Raw genomic sequence first — 21456 nt, 5'->3', positions numbered from 1 at the left:
CGGAAACGTTCGTGTGGCCTTCGGAAATCTTTGGAGAATCTTCAGAAAACTTGAAAATATGGTGAGACGAAACTGCTGCTGCAATTTCCATTATTTATTTAGAAGAAAAAATAATTTAATGATCGGTAGAAGTTACTCAGAATGTAGAAAGCCGATGCTGAGAGTTGCCAAGCAGCTTGTGAACAGCCTTAGATGACATGCTTGTCTCCACTTGAAACAACAAAAGACAGAGTGCTGGTACTTATTTTAAAGACAATCGAATTCGAGGATGTTACCAGGAAGGAAAAATATGTCAACTGAATTCGCCTCCCGAGAGGGAATCTTTTTAAAGAAACTTTGAAAATTCAACCTTTATAAATTAAAATACATTCGAAAACGGGCGAAATACAAGTAAGACCAAGTAAAAGGGATTGAAATATTTTGTTTGACATAAACAAGCATTTCAATTAACAATAGCCAAATGATTCATTTTCTCTGAAAGCGAAGTGTGATGTCATTGCAAAATATCGAATTAAATTTAATGTTATGGACAGTTTATATTTCATTTCTCGCTTGTCGACTTGATACATGGTATGTTAGTTTTGCTTTTCATTTATATTTCCTTCAAGTGATAGAACTGTCTTATTTGAAATTGTGACACATTGAAACCAGTCAAATACCATGGTACCTGAAAAGCGCGGTAAATATGCAATCAAATTGCGCTAAAATATGGTTTTAAAGTGCAAGTTTACGAAATATTTCCACAGAAGAACATGCAGAAAAAGAGAGAATTTTTTGAATAGATTGCTGTTATATTAAAACTTCAATTTTCAGGGTTAGGAGAATATTAGTAACAACATTTTTGACCCAATGCCCGCCTGAGTTTAACTGTCAACAGGTGTCTCACTTGAATACGCATGTGCAAAGCACGCTGACGTTAAAATAATACAAGCTAATTTCTTCAGTGAGTTAATTCAGAGATATTTTCACCGTTGAATTTTTGGAGGAGATTTCCAAAAAAGATTTGGATCATTCAAGGAGAAAAACTTTGTCTTCTTTAGGGAAGAGTGTTCTTCCGGCGGCAAAAAGCCAGCTGCCTTGGCGCGCGAGGGTTCCGCTAATAACATCAACACACCGAGTCAACGGAGCGTGGTGAGGTAAACTTCTCGAATGGCAGGCTTAACACGATGCTTAACCAGGAGGAAAAGAGTTATTCAGGACGAGAAAGCAAACACTGAATTATCCAAATGTCTTACCACATGGGACTTAACATCCCTTGGAATTGGAGCGACCTTGGGCGCGGGAATTTACGTTGTGTCGGGACAAGTGGCGGCCAGTATCGCGGGACCGGCAGTGATAATATCCTTTGCTCTGGCAGCAATAACATCAATTCTCTCGGGTCTGTGTTACGCTGAATTCGGCGCACGTGTTCCAAAGACTACGGGATCAGCTTACGCTTACAGTTATGTGACCGTCGGTGAAATATGGGCTTTTATCATCGGCTGGAACTTGATTCTGGAATATATGATCGGTACAGCTGCCGATGCTCGGGCGTTAAGCGCTTGTTTCGATTATGTTATTGGAAATGTGATAAGGAATTTAACACTAACTTACATCGGAGAGATAAATACACCTGGTCTTGGTACATATCCAGACGTGCTATCGTTTATCGTCACCATCATTGTAACGGTTGTATTGGCGATTGGCGTCAAACAGTCTTCAGCATTTAGCACGGTTTTTAACATTTTAAACATTTTAGTCGTGATTTTCATTGTGGCAGCAGGGATATTTTTCGTTGATACGAGAAACTGGACGGAAGGAAAAGGATTTTTCCCGTATGGAGCTTCAGGAGTATTAAGTGGGGCAGCGACTTGCTTTTACGCGTATGTTGGTTTCGATATAATAGCTACAACGGGTGAGGAAGCTAAAAACGCTCCTAAATCGATACCTGTTGCAATTGTCGTGTCACTAGTTGTTATTTTCGTGTGTTACTTTGGAGTTTCTGCTGTGGTAACATTGATGATTCCGTACGATCAATTGGACAAGCTTTCGCCAATTCCTAACGCGTTTGTGCAGAGAGGATTTCCTCTCGCTAAATATATCATAGGTGTGGGCGCGGTTTGTGGCCTGTCCTCGAGCCTCCTAGGCTCTCAATTTCCCCTTCCAAGGATCATTTATGCCATGGCCTCAGACGGATTGTTCTTTAAATCATTCGCTAGCGTGAACCCTAGAACTGAGGTCCCTGTTGTTGCTACGGTGTACCCAGGACTTCTAACGGCCGTCATTGCTTTACTGTTTGACCTAAGCGAGTTAGTCGAGATGATGTCTATTGGGACATTACTTGCGTACACTTTAGTGTCCCTTTGCGTTTTGATCCTTCGCTACCAGCCCGATGTTCCCGAGGACCCCTCCTCGATGCCCCTGTTATACCTTGAGGAAGACAAAGAGGATGCCTATGGAAACCTTTCGTTGTACGATGATTACGCACAGGACGAATGGGACTACGAGATTTCTACAAATGGAAAGATACACAGTCCAGAAGCTCTGAAAAACTGGATAGAAAATTCAGACGAAGATCTATTTCGAGACGAATTTACAAAAACGAAAAGAACACACGAGGGACTACTAAAAAATAGAACGAGGCAAGGTCCCACAGCGGAAAGCTTCCGCATAGTGAATTGGGCAGTAGCCTTATTGTTTATCTCGTTCATAGGATTTTGTACAGCAATTGTTTATGGCTTGGATGCTCTGCAGAGACACAGTTACGTCATTATCATGTTCCTTGGCATTTTTGGAATCCTTAGCGTGTTCGCCATTATTGTGATCTGTCTGCAGCCTCAAAATACCAAGGAGATATCGTTCAAGGCGCCTTTTGTGCCGGCTCTGCCAATCCTTGCCATCTTTTTTAACGTGTTGCTGATGTTGAAGCTCTCTAGACTTACTTGGATCCGGTTTGGAGTGTGGATGGGCTTAGGTTTGTACGTCATATATCGTTTACTGAATAGTCCTTCATGTGAGAGTGTAGCTTTTTCAGTATAAAAAATCGAAACATCCGGGGCCGCGGTTATTTTATGCTCAGTGACGTTGCTAGGTAACAGGCTCTCGGCTCTTACAGGTAGAATTAACAGAAAACATAAATAGACCTTTATATGAGGTCGAGGCTGAACATTAACCACGTTGCTAAAATTACTTGGCAGTTCCTACTCAATTTTCCTTGCAGATCTCCATCCATACATATTGAATTACCAACCCTCGGATGAATTCCGTTTTACTTCCTTCATTGACGTGGTTACCTAAATGACGGATCAGTTATCCAACGATGTTTGAGCAAAAAATTAATCAGAACGCCTTATATTACGAAATAGCTATACCACACTAATCTGGAGTTGTTCAGTAGTCACCAGTAAAAAGCAGATATATATATATTTCTGGTTTCATTTCTAAACTGTTTTTCCTCCATTCCACAGGCACGTTGTTATATCTTGGTTACAGCCTCTGGAATAGCGAAGAAAGATACAGAACGCCTCAAGGACAGCTGAAATTTGACAGACAAGTTCTTCTGGCCGACAACTTGGACAGTGTGGACATTGAGTATGAAATGGAAACAATTCCGGCCCATAGAAACGACATGGACATTTTTCCACCCAGTCCGTTCAAATGGGACAGCTTATAAATATTCAAAAAGATCTCAGTATAAGGGGTATAATTTTGCTGTGTTTCGCTTCTGGCGAATCCTTTTATCCTCTTTAACACGCGACTTGAAAAAATTGATAAACAAATGTCTCGATGAATACGTTTTTTATACTTTGAGAACCGGCGCCTAAATTCGGGCGGTTGTAATATTGAAATGTAGCTGTAGACGGAAGGGGGGGAGGGGGCAGGGGGGCAGGGGGGGGGGAAAAGCGGGATTTCTCGGTAGTCATTTTGATTTAAATAAGATAAGAGGATGCAAAGACGAACTTCAATAGGGTATTTTCGATAGATTGATGATAAATATGTTTGTGGAATAAAGACAATAAATTACGGGTAACTGGTAATGCGAGTCCTGTAATTGCTATTCAAAGGCAGTCATAATCAACAAAATATATCTGCATTTATTGTATTTCCGATATTCGCTCTGGAGGGATGAGTTAGAAGGACTGACCAAGGAAGGAAGAAATTGGCCTCAACAGACATCAGGAATAGGTCGGAATAGTCCTACTGTCATTTATTTTTACTTGGAATAAAACAGCTGAAGGTGTTGCCCCTTTTGTAGATGAGTCAAGCAAACGGAACTGAACGAGTTCAACTGTTCTTGGAATGTTACCATCGAATGTTTTCGCAGGTCTTTAATAATGTTAGATGTGATTCAGATAATTCGTATTTGATAAAATTACTGCGTTGGTTATTTGAAAAATTGTCACAGCATAAAACGAAACTTTCCGAAACTATAGTTTACATAACAGTCAATAGACCTCATGCACGATAGCCGCCATATTTATTTTCGTAATGTTGTAAATTAGGCACGTGATTTTTGAGTGTAAATTTTAACTCCTATTAATTATGGTAAATTTTACTCAGTCATGCTATACTTAAGTATTGTAAAATAAAGCACTCTTAATTTTAGACAGTTTCGGCGCATTTATAGAAAACGATGTCTTCAAAGTTTTAAAAAAACTCAAGATATCGATTAGTTATTCCTAGCTAACTTAAATAGTTAAAACAATATTCCATGATTTGCCTGTCAAAAGTCATTTTTGCACAAATGTTTCACTAATGAGGCTAGCCGATTGTCTTCTCCCCATTGATTGCCCCCTGGCAAACCGCGTAGCTATTTTGCATCTTAACAAGGAAAAAAATCAAAGTGCTCTATGAGCAAACCTGTAAATTTCCCGGTGCATTACGATTGACAGGAGCTAACCTTTGCATAATATTGAATTACTCTTTTCATAAAAAAACACTAATGTTTTAAAGAGGAAATATTATAATAACAATAACCAGAGCTTCTTTAACTGAAAATAGAGATTCTGACGGTAAACTTTCTCAAAATCTTTTCTCCTGACTTCATGCCCACAGCAGAAAGCTCAGTTATAAACTGTTTACCAACGCTGTAAGACATTAATTGATGACAGATTAAGCCAACCTTTTCATGACTCTTTCCTAGTCTCCATCGCAGAATCTACGTCACTCTTTCGTGACGTACGCTCGAACAACTGAGATAAACACTTTCCCCGACCAACAAATGAACCGGAAATTTTAACACACAATTAAAACGAGCTGCCTTTTAAATGTCCCCTTATCTACAAATGAACTAGAAGTTTTAACAACCATTTAATTTACGTTATTGGAACTAACAGTTCTATTTTTAGTGCAACACCCACTGTTACAGGTTGTCCTAGAGTTGTCAGACGATATATGCCTGCCATATGCTAGCACAGAGGGGAAAATACCTGGTATTATACAGCTCTCGCAGTGAACGGTGATTGGTATAAGCTGACATGGAATTGAAATTTTCATAAAAAATATATAATATTTTAAAGGGAAAAAATTACAAAGATCTTTCTTCCGAACTTCATGCCTACATAATTAACAGAAGGGAATGGTTATGAAACTCGTCAAAGTTCTTTTTTGTATGTTTTTGTTCTCTTTTTTGGCCTTGACCGAGCATAAAGCACAATACTTGTTTACTCCGTACTGAGGAACTAACCAATAGAAACGTGTTGGCTACGTAATTCATGCGTAGTGTATGAGCGCAAAACAAAGATTGTGCACGGTCGTGGACCTTCTTCCAACATAGATCTTGGCATCTATCTTTGTTTGCTTCCTTGATGTTTTCTGGGCCTCATAACCAGTCCCCTAGATTAAATATGGTGACTACAGCAGAGGGGCTGTAAGACAATGTTGATAGATATAAGTCAACCTTTCCGTTACTTCATTGTTTTGTTCAGAAAGTTATGACGCCCACACACCTTAATTCAGTTGCATTCAGATCACTGAAGAAGAGGCAGCAGCCTCAACGTGTCTGGTTTTGTGACATTTTATCTGCGTATATTACAAAAACACTTACATACTTTATCAGGCATTATAAAATCTTTAATCCGATTGGAGAGCCTGACTTCTTTATTGATAATGTTCTGGTATTCTCAAATACCTGCAGCACTTTATCTCATCAAAAGAGGTCCCCATGGAAGTTTGATTTTCTTCTAAACATTTTTCTTGTTGTTGTTGCTTTTGGATATCGATTTCAAGGATAGCGGTCTGAAATTGCGTTTGGCTCAGTGGGACGATAGTAGACAAGGTATGAAAACATTTTGATTTTTTCAATGGTTCGGTAATTTCTCGAAATTCGACCGGCTTGTTGGAAAAGGCTGTTACATTGCTTAAGGTTTTCTCATATTCTGGCATAGATGATGTTCGGGATCTGGCGCTGAGTCTCCTCAACGTGCAGGGCGAATTGACACCTGGAGCCAGAAATGTTTGCTCTGAAACTTCACCATAGGGAGGTTTTGTTTCGAGATTCCTCCAGTCTGCCATGCTTAGGTTCCTACCTTTAGCATTTTCTACCTTCATGGAATATTGAAATTCCGGCTGGATCTCAGCAAAGACAATATTCTGACCCTTGTTTTGGTTTTCTTGTAGCTCTGTGTCTGTTCCAAAGTCAGCCTGATGTAAAGGTTGCTCGTTACTCTCTGGCTTTTGCAGAAGCGGCTTGGGAATACTCCGGTTCCTGTTCATTGAAGCTCCTCTCCAGCCTAATTTCCGTGCTTGGAAAGCTTTCTTTTCATCTACGCCACGAGAGTCTGTACCACTTGCCTCAGCTCTCTTAGATTGTGGAGTTCTGAGGGCGGCGAAGTCGTTTATACTGTCATAATCATTGCACGACACGTTTCTTCCTCGCCGAAGAACAGGACTACAACTATTCGACTGCAGTTTGGGTGATGAAGGTGTCGCCTGCACTCCCTTCTCTTTAGGAGTGGTTTCTTGCTCAAAAGCTTTCATTGTCAATTTTTTTGTCTCTTGTATTCTGCCCCCAGAGTTGTCAGCCGCAGCAGCCCTTGAGTCAGAGCTATTATCGGAGTCGCTAGTATTTTGTCTAATTTTGTTTAAACACGACAAGCTTCGTGCTCGTTGAAGAACAGGGCTGCGACGAGTCGACAAGAGCTTAGGTGATGAAGGATTTGAGAAGGGCGTAGGTGATGAAAGTTTTTTGTTTGTCCTCTGGAGTTATTTCTTGTTTAAAAGCTTGAATTGTCAAGTTTTTTGTCTGAAAAGCTTTTTACGTTTTGTCGCCAGACTGGTGGACCACTGCAGCCCTTGCATCAGCTTTTTTCAGGTTTGGTAGTCTTAGGTCAATAAAGAAAATACTTTTATTTGCATCAGTTGCATTATTTGGCGCTTTGTTGAAACGGGGAGAGCTTTGTCCTCGTTGAAGAACAGGGTCCCTACGATGCCAGTGCAGTTTTGGCGACGAGGGAATACCATTGGGAATGATGTCTTTCCAATTTGCCTGCATTGTCAAGTTTTCAGTTTGTGAAACGTTCTGTATTTTGCCATCGGACTGCTCGACCGCTGCAACACTTATATCAGCTCTCTTTGGACTTTGGCCGGCTTTGGGAACATTGTTGATATCGAGATCTGTGATGTTATTTGCTAATTGATTCGAGCAGGTTAACCTTTTACATCGTTGAACTGTGGGAGATGAAGGAACCCCGAGCATGGGTGAAGTACAGCCAAGGAGAAAATTTCCCTCGTTTTCAGCATCATTTTTCACAGTCGGAATACAAAGAAACTGTATATTTTGAATTTCAGGTGTGTCTTCTTGAAGATGATTGATAGGTGTCAGTAAGCAGCCCGGAAGCAGCCAGGCACACCAAACAGATGTTGGACATTGGACTAAAATTTTCACTAAATAGTTTTCCTCTTGGTCTGACAATATTAACTAGTTGATAACTGTTTTTTTTTTGTTTGTTTGTTTTTTTTTATTAGCCACTAATAAACATTATTTTATTTTGTTTTTTAATAACAATAATAACAATAATAATAATAATAATTTTTTTTAAATGAAGCACTTTATTAATACACCTAAAACACACGTACATTACACTTACATGCACTGATGAAGTTTTACAATGTTCAATAACTTTTCTCATACACGAAAGAAAAAGAAAACGTGACAGCTAAGTAACTACACAGAACAAGAAAAAAATATACAAATACAAAAAAAAAAAAAAAAAAGGTGGGGGTCTATGCATTATCTTTAAGTATTACAATTTTTTAACGCTACATTATTGATATTAATTGAGAGCATTTTTGGATTTACTACGTTTACCTTGTATTGTAATAACTTTGTTAATTAATCAACTTAATACCCCATAAGTGGTGTTTTTTAGATAAGCGATTTTACGTTTAAGCACATTTTTCTAGTTTCCATTGAACAATCAGTTTATTTACAAGTTCATCTAGAGACAATTCTTTCTGAAGATATTTAGAAGCATAGATATATTGTTTGACCAGGATGATGAGCAAATCTAGCTTGCGTTTTAAAGGGTCTGACAGCACATCAGTCACGTGACTTGTGTCATGAAAAGCAATTTGTTCTTTTGAAAGTATTATCTCAGTACTTTGAGAATGATTGAACCATGATATAATTTGTGAATAAAGTTTTACAGACTCCTTGCAATCAATAAACGTATGTTCTATTGAATCCGCGTTAAAGCAATATATACATTTATTGTCCTCGGCTAAATGATATAGTTTAAGTTCTTTCTTCGTTACAATTGTTCTATGTAAGAAACGAAAACAAAATTGGCGAAGTTTATTGTCCTTAGTGAGGCGATATATATCTTGAAAGCATCCAATCCAGTCACCAAGTTTTTCAGGAAATTTACTCTGCCACTTTTTTACACCACTCGGGACAATAGGGGTATGATTATTAAACAATTGGTAATAATTTTTGCAGCGTGCTTCAGCCAGATTAATTAGTGTTTGATTTGAAAGAATGGATGGGGAGGTCGAAGAAAGATCAGCTGCAGGTATAAAAGTTTGAGTTGCTCTCCTTTTCAACTCAGATGGAATGGCTGAAATTAGCTGAAAGTAATGCATATAATTTGTGGTGATGTTAAACTTGTTGCTGAACTCTTCATATGATAGAAACTTTCCCTTAGAATTTAGCACATCCTTTATCGTCACAATTCCGCGTTCAAACCACGATTTCCAAAATAGAGTTGCATTATCTATAATTATTGAATTGTTATTCCAAAGAATGAGTTCGCCATTTGGAAAGATGTTAGCTGTATTTTTGAGATCTTGAAAATATTGAAGAAGTTCTCGATAAAAGAGTGGCAGATCTGTTTTCAAACGTTTTACATTATAATTACACTTAAGGAGAAATAATAAACCACCATAATTTCGAAAATAGTAATTAGGGATTACCTTCCATTTATCGTCAGACTCGCCTAGTAATCTACCAATCCAAGCCAAGCGTAATGATTTAACGACCATGTAAAAATTAACAAAATTAATTCCTCCTTCTGCTACTGGTTGATACATAACCATTCTTTTTATTTTGTCTTCCCTGTTTTTCCATAGAAAGGCGAACAGATTCTCTTGAACTGTCTTAATAACCGATTCTGGAACGGTCAGCATAGATGCTGCATACACTAGCTGTGATATACCTAAAGCTTTCACCAGTAAAGACTTTCCATATATTGTGAGGTCTCTTGAAAGCCATAAATTTAATTTTGTTTTCATTTTGTTGATCTTATCATAAAAATTTTTCTCAGTACATTTACTTTTGTTGTAGGATAAATGGACGCCAAGAACTTTAATGGGTTCTTTAGTTGTTTTAAAGTCAAGTACTTTCAAATTACTATCTTTCACAGAGCCGATCCACATAACTTTAGTTTTCTTCTTATTTAATTTCAATCCAGAAATAATTCCAAAACAATCCAAGATCTGTAAATAGGGTTTGAGAGATTCAACATTTTTCGTTATTATAGTGGTGTCATCAGCAAATTGTGAGATTTTGATCACCTGGTCATCTGGGAGGTCAACGCCTCTGCAGCTTGGTTCTTGGCGTATCTTTATTGCTAGCAGTTCCACCGCAAGGATAAATAAGAGAGGACTTAGCGGGCAACCTTGACGAACTCCTCTTGATATATTGAAATAGTTGGTCAAAAATCCACCATTTATAACTGCGCTTTGTACACCATTATAAAAGATTGATATCCATCTTTTGACATTTGGGCCAAAATTGAAAACATTCAAGGCTTTAGCAATAAGATCCCATTCAAGGCTATCAAAAGCCTTCCCGAAGTCTATAAAAAGGAGACGTCCCGAGGTCTTTTTAGCATTTAGATATTCCATTATATCGCTTAAAAGTCTTATGTTCTGGCCTATATACCTTAACAAATCCGGTTTGATCTGAATTAATTAATTTTGGTGGGTATTTTTCTATTCTTTTTGCCAAAGCTTTAGTCAAAATTTTATAATCAATATTTAGCAGTGATATTGGACGCCGGTTGGAAAGTTCGGACAGATCCCCATCAGCTTTTGGTCTTAACGTTATTATTCCCCTCCTTTGAGAAATAGATAAAGACCCACCTTGAAAAGCTGCATTATAAGAATTTAGCAGATCTCGCCAAATGAGATCATAAAAAGACTCATAAAATTCTTTAGTGAATCCATCCTCACCGGGAGTTTTGTTGTCCGAGAAAGAGCTCACCGCCTCTTTTAATTCTTCAAAGGTAAAATCATGTTCTAGCGAATCTTGCTCATCAACATTCAGTTGAGGGATTTCAATACCTCCAACAAAAGACTCGAAACTCTTGTTTTCACCTTGAGATTCACTTTTTAGATTTTTGGATGTGTACATATTACTATAAAATTTCTCCAATTCTTTCTCGATCTGTTTTGGTTCTGATACTCTATCGCCATTCTCTAATTTCACCTCGCGTATAAGTTTTTTTTCATAATTCGTCTTCTCCAAGTTAAAAAAATATTTTGTGGGTTTTTCGCCCTGTTCCAACCATTTTACTTTAGGTCTAAAGATAGCCTCTTTTCCTTTCTGTTCATATATCTTTTTCAATTCTTCTTTGGCGGCTTCATACTCCACAAAGATGTTTCGATCTAAAATTTCAAAATCCGTATTACAAATTTTATAGTCGAGGTCTTGTAGTTCTTTTTGAAGTGTTGATTCCCTTTTCCTAAGTTCTAATCTTTTTTCTTTAGAATATTTAATTGTTTTCATTCGTAATTCCATTTTGATTAATTCCCACAATAATTGCTTATCTTTAACATAGACGTATTTCTCGTGTATTTGGGGATAAAAGAATACAATACGTTCTTTAAAATCATCATCTTCTAGAAGAGAGTTGTTGAATTTCCAGGTGCCCGGACCTCTGTTGAACTCATTTCTAATGTTAATTTTTAAAAAGGTAGCTTTATGATCCGGTGCAATTGACACTCGAATCTCAGCAGTTTGGACTTCAATGGAGATCGAGCGGGAAACAAGAATGAAATCTACTCTCGATTTCAAGTTTATAGTTTTAGATTCGTAGGTAAAGGATTTTGTGTTTGGATGCAATTTTCGATAGATATCTATAAGGTTCAATTCGTTCATAAGATTGCTAACCGCGTCTCTATAGTTTGTGGATTTCCAAACTACACCCCCACTTTTATCTGCTTTAGAAAGTGTACAGTTCCAATCACCCGCGATAATTAACCTAGGGGAGTCCGTTTTTCTCACGAGAAATTCACTTAAATTCTTTATAAATTCGTTTTGTTCTCGATAATCAGTTGGTGCATAGATATTTACAATGAAAAATGTTTCCTCGAAGATTTTAAGTTTTGAAATCAAAATTCTGCCTTGATGATCCGATTGAACGACGTCGAAGTTAATAGATGAATTTGGATTCAATAGAATGCATACGCCCTTAGAATGCGCAGTTCCGTGGCAAAAGAGAATTTTTCCGCGCCATTCCGCCGACCATATTTTCTCATCATCCGGTTGCGAATACTTCTCCTGTAAACAAAAGATAGTAGCTTTTTGCTGTTTTAAATAACAAAACATTGCTCTCCTTTTGTTTGGATTTCTTATACCTCGCACATTTAGCGAGAGAATTTTTAATTTGCATGCCATTGCTGTGTGAAAAGGTTGATTGCATAACCTATATTGTTAAAGAAATGCATGACCCAAAGGTTGAAAATCTTTACGTAAAAAGAGACGAAAAAAGACATAAAGCTAACAAAACAATGCTTAATTAAGGTAAAAAAAAGTACAAGACAAATTAAAGTTAAAGAATTAATTAGCAAAAAACAGAATAATGTACCTAGTAGCTCAACAAAGAAAGTTTGGCACAACTAAACAACAACGTCTTCTCACTTCTGGGAATTAACAAACTAACCGGCTATCTGAGCCTCGAAATCCTAGGTGTTTACTAGAGAGGTCGACAACTTGACGTATTTAAGTATGCAAAATTAACAAAGCTAAAAATTTGTTTAAGGTTCATCATTTTAGATTTATAAAGCCTTTAGATCTTCGTAGGAGTCAATCCTTTGAGCTTTGGAAGTGAGTTCCGGTTTGAAGAAAATTTTCCCGTCTACAGTCCACGCTTTGCCGTTATGATATTTTTTCCTAACTTTTCTTACCTCTTTAAAGAGCTCAGTCCTCCATGATGTTAAATTCTCATTGATGTAAATCTTGCCCGGTCCTAAGCCATGTGAGGTCACATTTCTAAGATACGATCTAGCTTTATATAACTTGTTCTTGGCGTTGTAACTTGCAAAACGGACGATAATTGGACGAGGTTCGGTCTTAGATTTTGTGTTTAATCTATGAACTATGTCAATGTCGCCTCGTGTTAAATTCACATTCAAAAGTTTTCCCAATTCAGTTACATTCTCCGCATTATCTTCTTCTTCGCGTTCAGCGATCCCATGCATCACTAGATTAAACTTTCGAGTGTACTGTTCTAAATCGCCATGTCTTGCTTCAACATCGTCCAATCTTTGTTCTATTTCTTTCGAATGTGCTTTGGACTTCGACAGGTCATCTTCAAGTGATTTTACTTTGGATTTTAAGCTCTTGTTTTCTTCCATCAAAATATTTACTTGGACCTTTGTGGAAGCTAAATTTTCTTGCAGCTCTTTGTAAGTTACCTTTAACAAGTCCACGTCATTTACTAGCTTCTCTGTGTTTGATTTGATTTCCGTGAGAACTTTCCACACATCGGCCAGTGATGGCGCCTCGTCGATGCTGTCTTCGGACGCCATTTGTGGGCCTGAAACTTCGTCTTGGAATGTTGAAGAGGCTTCTAAACTTGAGGAACTACTTAACTTCTTGCGTTTTCTTCTTCTATTTCTTGTCATATTCAACTATCCCCTACATTTTCAAGCATTTTGCCTCTCGAGCGAGCGAACTTAAAAACGTGCGTCCATCCTTGGCGTCAGCTCGTCCCAGTCAACTAGTTGATATCTTACTAAACCCATTCGATCACAGTAACTTCAGACCTTCAGGAAGTCTTCCCTAAAGAAAGATATGAGTGCCAATTTTCCTTCTGTTTTGAACTTTTTAAAACGATAAAATTTATTCAGTTGGGTGTGTAGGTGCTGTAATCTGTTGTAAAGGTTTAAATTACAGATAAACCAGTGATATTTCGGGAATGAAACCAGCCTTGAATTAGTGACAATCTTAGTCCAAGACTCTATCCAATCCAATCGTTTGTCTCAAGACCCATCTTTTTCCAGTGCCAAGCCCTGATGGCTAAAGGGTGCAGGCAACCCACGGGACGAGATTCAGGGAAAGGCCTGGGGACGAGGTTGATGTTGAATTGAAAACTGTAAAGGTGAAGCAAATTGTTTTCAAATTCTGCCTTCGTGTCTTTGAAAAATAGCTTAAACCTAACTATAGACTTCTCTCCCCCAGTGGTACGGAGCGAAGGTTCTTAGTCATTGTTTTGACCAAAAAATACGTCACAATCAACGTAAAACCATTTAACTTTGCGCAAAACCGCAAAAAACAAAGTGCTTAATAGCGGCTGCGAAATATTTTATATGTCCTTCATTTTTGTTTGCGTAAACCTGTTTCCAAAATAGGTGTTTAGCTAAATTCCATTAAGTACTGAGGCTAGTTATTTGTCAATCATTCTTTCGTACTCGCAATATGTTAAACTGCCAAAATATTCTTTTTGTCACTGATTGTTAAGAATTCTTTACATAACGTTCAATGAATTTTATACTCAAAAATATGCCTTATTGGTATTATGTAGCTGTTCTTCATACCCTTTTTCGTACCGCTACGCTAAATTATCAGTGCATTATAACTCTGACATTGGTTTCCCAAATCAGTAACAGTTACAGCAGCCCTGCCTAGTCAATTAGTTAATGTGTTAAAGGTACCATGATATAATGATCTCTTTTCAATGTGACAGAGACAAGCTGACTATCTCATAGTCTAAAGGAGGCGCCAACCCGTCGACCACCTAATCCATCCATTTACAGTTAATAGCTAAATGAGAACAATCGTACGTGGCAAAGAATGATTTATTTGTTTTTAAACAGCGCTAATTCTATGACTGTAAACCTCTTAGAAGTTAAAATTCAATACTTTAACGGAAATCGAAAAGTTTAAAGTTTACAATAAATTGTTTCTGTGTTGTTCTAATTCATGTAATGAAACTTTAATTCGAACCTTAAATAAGAAGAAATTGTTGTTTAATCGCGAGCATGGCTGTAATTGGATTATCACTGTTATTTTGTCCCTGTGTAGAAGCTATATTTTTCCCGCTTTTTGTAATCTTGTGTCTCGCTTAAACTTCCGCCGCTCAGAACCGAGACGAAATGCAATCTGGCTCCACCCAGATCAGATTTCTAATCTTCTGTGCATTTGCTTACAGCAGTTTGATTGCTTTCCACTCAGGCTGGAAGCGAAGTAATGTCTCGAATAAACAAAAAATAGGAAAAAAATTATTCTTTCAGTGATCGATTTGTCGTATAATGCGGTCCGGAAAATAGAACGGTGCTGAGGGAAAGATTTATTATCATATGATAGCAAGGGCACTTCAGTCGGTGGAAAACAAATAATTTGTTGAGGTGTGACTAATAGGTAGTCACCACTTCTGACAACGCTCTGTCTATTATAAAATGACTCAAGTAACTAGGGTTTTTTACTGGTTTGCTAAATTATGGTAACCTCATCCTCCTCTTTTCCGTAGACTTTATAAAAAATTATATAGGAGACAAATAAGTAATCAATTGAAGAAACGCTCGCAAAAATGTTTGGAAAAAACAGGAGGGGTAAAGACTCTTGGCTTAAACAACGCCAGTCACTTTGGTCTATGAAATAAAATTAAACTGGACTCTTAAGAAGGTTCTCAAAATGTGATATGGGCAGATATATTTTTTTACACAGAAAGATTTGATCTCATAATTTAGCGGTATCTAGTGAGATTATCTAGTGAACTTTTGATGTGTTGGTAAGAATATTGCATTGATATTGTGGACGAATTCATGTGGAAAACGTTTGTTTGATGAACTGAAAAGGAAGCAACCTAGTACATGTATTTGTTTTCTGAAAGATGCACATGGTGAAACTCAGAACGCTGGCGGGAAAATCTCGACAACACAGGCTACATCTGCCATGCCCTGATACAAGAACATCAAGTTCTAGAGGTCATTTTTAACGACTCTTCCGTAAATTCATACACTTAATACGTTTTCAATATCACATTTTCACTAACCAACCTCAAGTTGTACAGCCTCTCGGCTTGCAGCCCTTTGACTTTTCCTGTGACCAAACTTTTCAAAGATGTAATGTTTTTGTTTCAACTTCAGCGTATTACTATGTGAACGAAAGGTTCTCAGCATTCCCCTTTCCTCCTTCTCCAAAGACACAAGCGTTTGCTTCAATATCTTGCTATTCATCTTATGAAAGATACACTCGAACAAGGGTTACTTCTTGTACTTCAAAGAAAAAAAAAGAGTAGTGCTAATGTCTCTTCTTACAATAACAGAAAACAAAACACTGGGGTTACCACACATGTTTACAGCCGAAATTTATGTGTACTGGGTGACAGGTCAATACGGCAGATATTTACTTAACGCTCATTGGCTGGGGGACTGATAACCCATAAATCATGCAGCGGGTCCTTTTGTAGAATCACAAAACCACTCGCTAACAAACAAAGCGAAATATTGTGAATTGGGAATCTTGCTTTATTACGTTGATTTGCTAGTAATAAGCTTGGAATTATCATCAATGATATGGTACCAAAAACTGAATATAAATAAATTACTATTGTGTGGTCAAGTTGTAAACAAAACGAAGCGGGTGCTGTAAAGCATCATTTTATCAATCGTTGAGCAAAGTACATTGTTTGACTTTCTCAGAATCCCGTAAAGACTTGCTATTTACAGTAATTACACGAAGCAGCGCTGACATAAAAACGTAGCGCTTAATCTTTTTCAAAAACCCAGGATATAAAGTCAATTTTCTCGTCGTCTTCATTGGAAGGCAGCCTCAGGTATCTACAGTGCTCTAATTCTTGGTAAAGCTTATCCAAAGTATCTTGTTTCATCTTTAAAGCCAGACGGTCGAGCTCTCGCTGTTTTCGCAGAGCAACCATTCCGCTCAGGAACACGTTCACGTTAAAAACCTTCCTCAGTACTTTCATCCAATTCGGTTTACCCATGGCTACGAGGACTTCTTCTTTAGTTTCAAGACTTTTATCCAGCAGGCGTTTCCTTGGTTTGATGGATTCCTTTCGCTTAGGAATGTTCATTTGAATTTCTTCTTTGGAACACTGGCCCAGCGACGAAGACAAGGACATCGATCTTGCAGCCAGTTTTTCTCGTTTTGAAGAGGTGTTCTTAAACACGGTTGTTTCTTTGTTCGTGAGCTCACCTCGCTTACTGACAGTTTGACCAGTCTTGTATTTAACAGATATCTTTCTAGCAGCACCAAATCCACTGGGGGCCTCTATGGAACATTCAGTGGGGACTTTTGATACATAACTACTTGAAGAATCTCTCGTAACATTTTCCTGTCTGCTTAAACGTTGATGCCGGCGCTGCGATGACGGAAACACGGGACCTGGATTTACGGCGTCTTTACCGCCGACTGGCGATAGAGCCATACCACTTGCGTTTCCTTCAGTGACTCCGCCAGCCTTATAGCCCATGCCGGAAGCTTGACATTCTTCGCTCTCTGGAATTGGTGGAAGACTTTCTAAAGCCTTCAAAGAATTCAATGAGTTTGATTTCCTAACTGGGTGCTCTGGTACAGAAAGAAGATTTCTGCGGAGAGCGTCCTCTGCCGTCGGGAAAGTCTTCTTGTTCCATGAAGTGTTTAAGTCAGCCACAAAAACATTTTCGTCACTATGAAAGCATGAAATGTCGTCTGAGGTATTTTCTGTTGAATCCCACAAACTCGACTGTCTGTGTGTCTGGGGCTGGTCTTTGTCAGAATAGCTCCTTTTTCGGGCGGTAACCGGTTGTGGTTCCGGTAGTTTGGGTAAAATTTTGCCATTCCATGTCTGCCGTCTGACCCGAGGACCATTGCCTTTCTTGTGTGGCTCTGTAGTGAAAAAAGAATTCGAATTGTCACTGTCACCATAGTTACCTCCCAGGATGCCTTTCGTCTCGTGTGCCTCCCTCGGAAACGCTTTGTCCGTTGACGTCATATTGTCTTTAACAACAATTGGAGGATTCCATGAGGGTTTTCGATTGACAGTGACAGGTGATTGGCAGCTGTCTTTTGATGTTGAACTCAAGGGTTCTGGTGTTTTTTTACCTTCTACTGATGGTAATCTCGGTAGCCTACAAAATAATGATTATAACATTTGTTACACTATGGGAATAGATCATCATCTCTTGCTATGGGAGAGTTTTACTTTCCATCAGGAGACAAAACTTGAGACAAGTAATCTAGTGTCTAGTCATTCGACTCATGTAATGCTGCAGAGTGACAGTTGTTGTTATTGTTAAAGGAATTCAGTCGCGGCATTTTGAGTTATTTCGGCCTCGTGCAAAATTACTTTTTATTACATTTAAACCTGAAAATAGTAGTTTATTAAGAAAGGAAACCACCAAATAGATAATAATAAACCAGACGGGAACAGGGATGGTTAAGAATGGAGAAGATTAACATGGATTACAAACGAGGAACTTGAAACACTTAGGCTAACCTTTTGAAGTTGCGCAAACCGTGATGTAGCTCCCTTAAGAATGATGTGCAAGGTGCTTTTAGCTTTTTTAAAAGTCTGTTAATAAACCTACCGTGCAACAATTCTAAAGATGCCACAAACTGTACAAGCTGGATTACAAAATCAGGAATATATTATTGACTGACCTTCTGGAAGGCTGAGTCCATTCCCCATCGGCGAGGAATGTATCACCATCACTTGCGTTCACTGGACATTCCCTACACGCGAAAATGGACGTTGAACTCTGCCTTTTATCAAAACTAAAATGCAACTTCCCAAAGTCCAAGGGACAAGTTGCTCCCTGTTAAAAACAAATACCTTTAAAGATAGTGAAATAACAAAATGTATTCATCATCATACACAGGTTCATTTCATTCATTGTAACGGTTTGCTGTAATTTTTTCCATCGCTTCTTTTATGTCGACGAATGGTAGAACTGAATACATTTTCTCTCAAAGAATACTAGGAGAACAAGCTCATGCACTGGTTTTCAGTGGCTTTAAGTAATTTTGGTTTTCAGTTGCTTGCTATTAAACCAAACCAAATATAAGGCATTGTGGAATTAACATATAAAAAAGGAACAAGTCGGTAAACTTTGAAAACCAAAGCGCTGTTCATGACGAAGTCATATCGGATAAATAACTGTTCAAGATGAGGGTTGCCTGGTATACAGCTGATGTTTTTAAACATATATTGACCACCGCAAGAAACACTTCTAAATGAGAATGATGTGGTAAATCGTTATCCCAGAATATTATCTCAATTTAATTCAATTTTATTTATAAACGCTTGTTATGGTCAACATGTACAAATGCTGGTTTCCATGCCAAAATTCAGTTGAGCGATTGAAACTAAAATTCAAATAATACGGGTCTGCAAACGTAAAAATTGTAAAGTAATTGGTTCCGAGTTTAGATATTTTGATGACGATATATGATGCAAACACAAGGTTTCAGTGAACTAGAGCCCACTTAAAATATAAAACTTTAAGGTAAAAAGCTGTTAGAATTATGATTCTTAACGTTTTCGATCTGTTTGATCATCATCACTCTGATGATGATCAAACAGATCGAAAACGTTAAGACTAATTTTAACAGCTTTTTACCTTAAAGTTTTATATTTTACTTTTGTCAGCGAAGTGTATATAGAGCCCACTTAATATCCTGACTTCCTCATGGGGGTACTAACTGATCATTCATTTATCTTGACGTTATCGCGCTGTTCTCTAAATTCTATATAATGACGTCAATGTGGCTTACAGCTTTAAGCATTACCTCACCATTAGCCATTAGCTCCTGATATTTCCTAGAAACGTTTTTATTGCTTTCTTTATCGTTTTACTTTTCTTTTAAATTGCGCACGACATTTTGGTGAATTAGCTTGTTTACGTCATACAATCAATCAAGCGAATTCAAGTGTACGTTAATTTGATCTAAGTCGGCGGAACATGTAAAACAAGAACGAAACACTTCTTATGGCCGGAGCGAGCAATATCTGCTATTCCTCGATAAAAAATGTCTGTAGCTTACCATCTGTCCACAACAGATGAACTAACATTGAAACGACTTATTTTAGTTATTTTTCTCCTCAACTGAAGAATACATGTTCAAAATCAGAAATTAAAAAAATACGAATTTCATTTTCGAAATATTGGTAAAAACACAGTACCACAAGACTATATTGCTCGCTGAAAGCATTCCTTTAATGCATCTGTCCCCTTAATTGTCACATTCATGCCCAAATTTAAATGAGTTGACTCTAAGCTCAAAATTTGGAGGTCATGTTTTAGAGTTAATCTAGAACAAGTTGTAAACATACCCAGATTTTCCAAACAACGTAACAACTAGACGTATTTTCCTCCATAGCAGAAGTGAAACTGGTTTCAACAAACCAACTTGGTCTGCCGTAAATGTAATTATAACTTCCGTACACCACGGAGTCGCCAAATTAAATATTCTTCTTAGTCATCTAAATTTACGCCATCTTAATACAAAATAGATGTTGTTTACGTCCATTTCGATCTTCTGACGACTTACTAATCCCATGGCTTGGTCAATGTCTTTCACTTCAAGCACTTATAACGTCCCTATTTAACCCATTATCTGTTCATTATAGCTTCTTCCTCTAGTATGACTTCAAAAAGAATGTTAAATATATATAAACATTGTCTACAAACCGCTGATTGAGGACTCGGAGTCCCGGCTTTGTCAATGTGTGTCCCATTTACTTCATTTCTCCTGGCACAAGTCAAACTTCCCAATCGTTGTTCCTGCCTGATTTTCAATAACCTCGTCTCTGAACGAAACCGCCTCAGCAATCGCTTTTCCTCGAGTTCAATTGACCCGAGTTTGTTCTTCAATACTCTGTCCTCCATTTGATTTCTGAAAACGGCAGAGGAAACGTTGCGAAGAAATTGCCCCATGAGTATAACAAGTATCATTCAGCTGAGGTCTTTAAAGTATTATCTAGTATAATGTGTAAATGGGGTGAAATAAAGCCCCATAAACGAGGCTTTTACTTTTCTTATGTGTTGGTAAATCCGTAATTGACTGAAGTAATGCTGATTTCTTTCAATTGATTTCAATAGCCTTTTGTTTATTGCTCATTACAAAGTGAATTTCAGAAGTAACGGAGCCTGAAGTAATTAGCTTCGATTTAGATCATGCTGGGTCAATATTGTCTCAAAGACTGGGAATATTATGCTAGGCGATCATTCCTATAATTGTAACTGAAAATTAAATTTTACTTATGGTTGTTCTGGTAGTATCAAGCGTTTGTTTTGGATTTTCTTGGTGTGATGTTTCATTTGAAGAAGTTAGATGGAGTTTTGAGTCTTAAAAAAAAGCAAACCTATTTGCATTTGGAAACGAACACAGTGAAAGCTTTCTGACAGACTGCTGTTATGCCATGCTCTATTCAAAAACGCCGTTAACTTCATTCCATCAATTTGCACGTTTAGCAAAACATAATAAGGTCGAAAATATATTTCAACTCCTCCCACCTGTCTGCTAGAGTGAAAACTTAGAGATTACACACTAAAAACACCTAGCGATATGTGTTCTTGTAAGGCCCCCTCCACACTGCGCCGGAGAAACTTAAAAACACATCTTTATTTCTACGGTTAGACCTACCGTCCACACTAATCCTGAGAAACTGTCCACCGAAAATGGTGCTTTTCGAAAACGCTCTTTAGTTACAGAGAGCAGCCTACAAATAGTTACTGCCACCGCGACTGGAGACGTGTGCGTAGACGTTGCTTTTAAAAGCATGTCATAAAGAAATGGGATCATTCCAGTTT

At 37.8% G+C, this 21456-nt stretch overlaps 2 protein-coding genes across 2 annotated transcripts; one reads left to right on the top strand and one right to left on the bottom strand.

Moving 5' to 3' along the window:
* The first annotated feature begins 762 nt into the window (after nucleotides 1-762).
* Nucleotides 763-3836, top strand: LOC110059499 (high affinity cationic amino acid transporter 1-like). The gene is made up of 2 exons (XM_020766192.2): nucleotides 763-2953; nucleotides 3447-3836. Exons 1-2 carry the CDS (start codon nucleotides 1150-1152, stop codon nucleotides 3650-3652), a joined length of 2010 nt encoding a protein of 669 aa, XP_020621851.1. The 5' UTR covers nucleotides 763-1149; the 3' UTR covers nucleotides 3653-3836.
* Nucleotides 3837-16070: 12234 nt separating this feature from the next.
* LOC149117292 (uncharacterized) lies at nucleotides 16071-20604 on the bottom strand. The gene is made up of 3 exons (XM_089281243.1): nucleotides 20269-20604; nucleotides 18305-18459; nucleotides 16071-17772 (listed from the first exon to the last, which is right to left on the bottom strand). The coding sequence occupies exons 1-3, from the start codon at nucleotides 20596-20598 to the stop codon at nucleotides 16410-16412; spliced, it is 1848 nt and encodes a 615-aa protein (XP_089137369.1). The 5' UTR covers nucleotides 20599-20604; the 3' UTR covers nucleotides 16071-16409.
* Between the last annotated feature and the right edge of the window lie 852 nt (nucleotides 20605-21456).

The sequence above is a fragment of the Orbicella faveolata genome, unplaced genomic scaffold (genome assembly GCF_042242905.1).
Source record: "Orbicella faveolata isolate gen_17 unplaced genomic scaffold, um_ofav_v1 contig_12, whole genome shotgun sequence".
NCBI classification, from domain to species: domain Eukaryota; kingdom Metazoa; phylum Cnidaria; class Anthozoa; order Scleractinia; family Merulinidae; genus Orbicella; species Orbicella faveolata.
This window is presented reverse-complemented; position numbering and strand designations above follow the sequence as displayed.

Coding starts and splice junctions, on each gene's coding strand:
- LOC110059499 (XM_020766192.2), top strand. CDS start 1,150: ATGGCAGGCTTAACACGATGCTTAACCAGGAGGAAAAGAGTTATTCAG. Junction 2,954..3,446: donor TGGAGTGTGGATGGGCTTAG/GTTTGTACGTCA, acceptor TCCATTCCACAG/GCACGTTGTTATATCTTGGT.
- LOC149117292 (XM_089281243.1), bottom strand. CDS start 20,598: ATGATACTTGTTATACTCATGGGGCAATTTCTTCGCAACGTTTCCTCT. Junction 18,460..20,268: donor TACTAGAGGAAGAAGCTATA/ATGAACAGATAA, acceptor TGTTTTTAACAG/GGAGCAACTTGTCCCTTGGA. Junction 17,773..18,304: donor TGGACTCAGCCTTCCAGAAG/GTCAGTCAATAA, acceptor ATTATTTTGTAG/GCTACCGAGATTACCATCAG.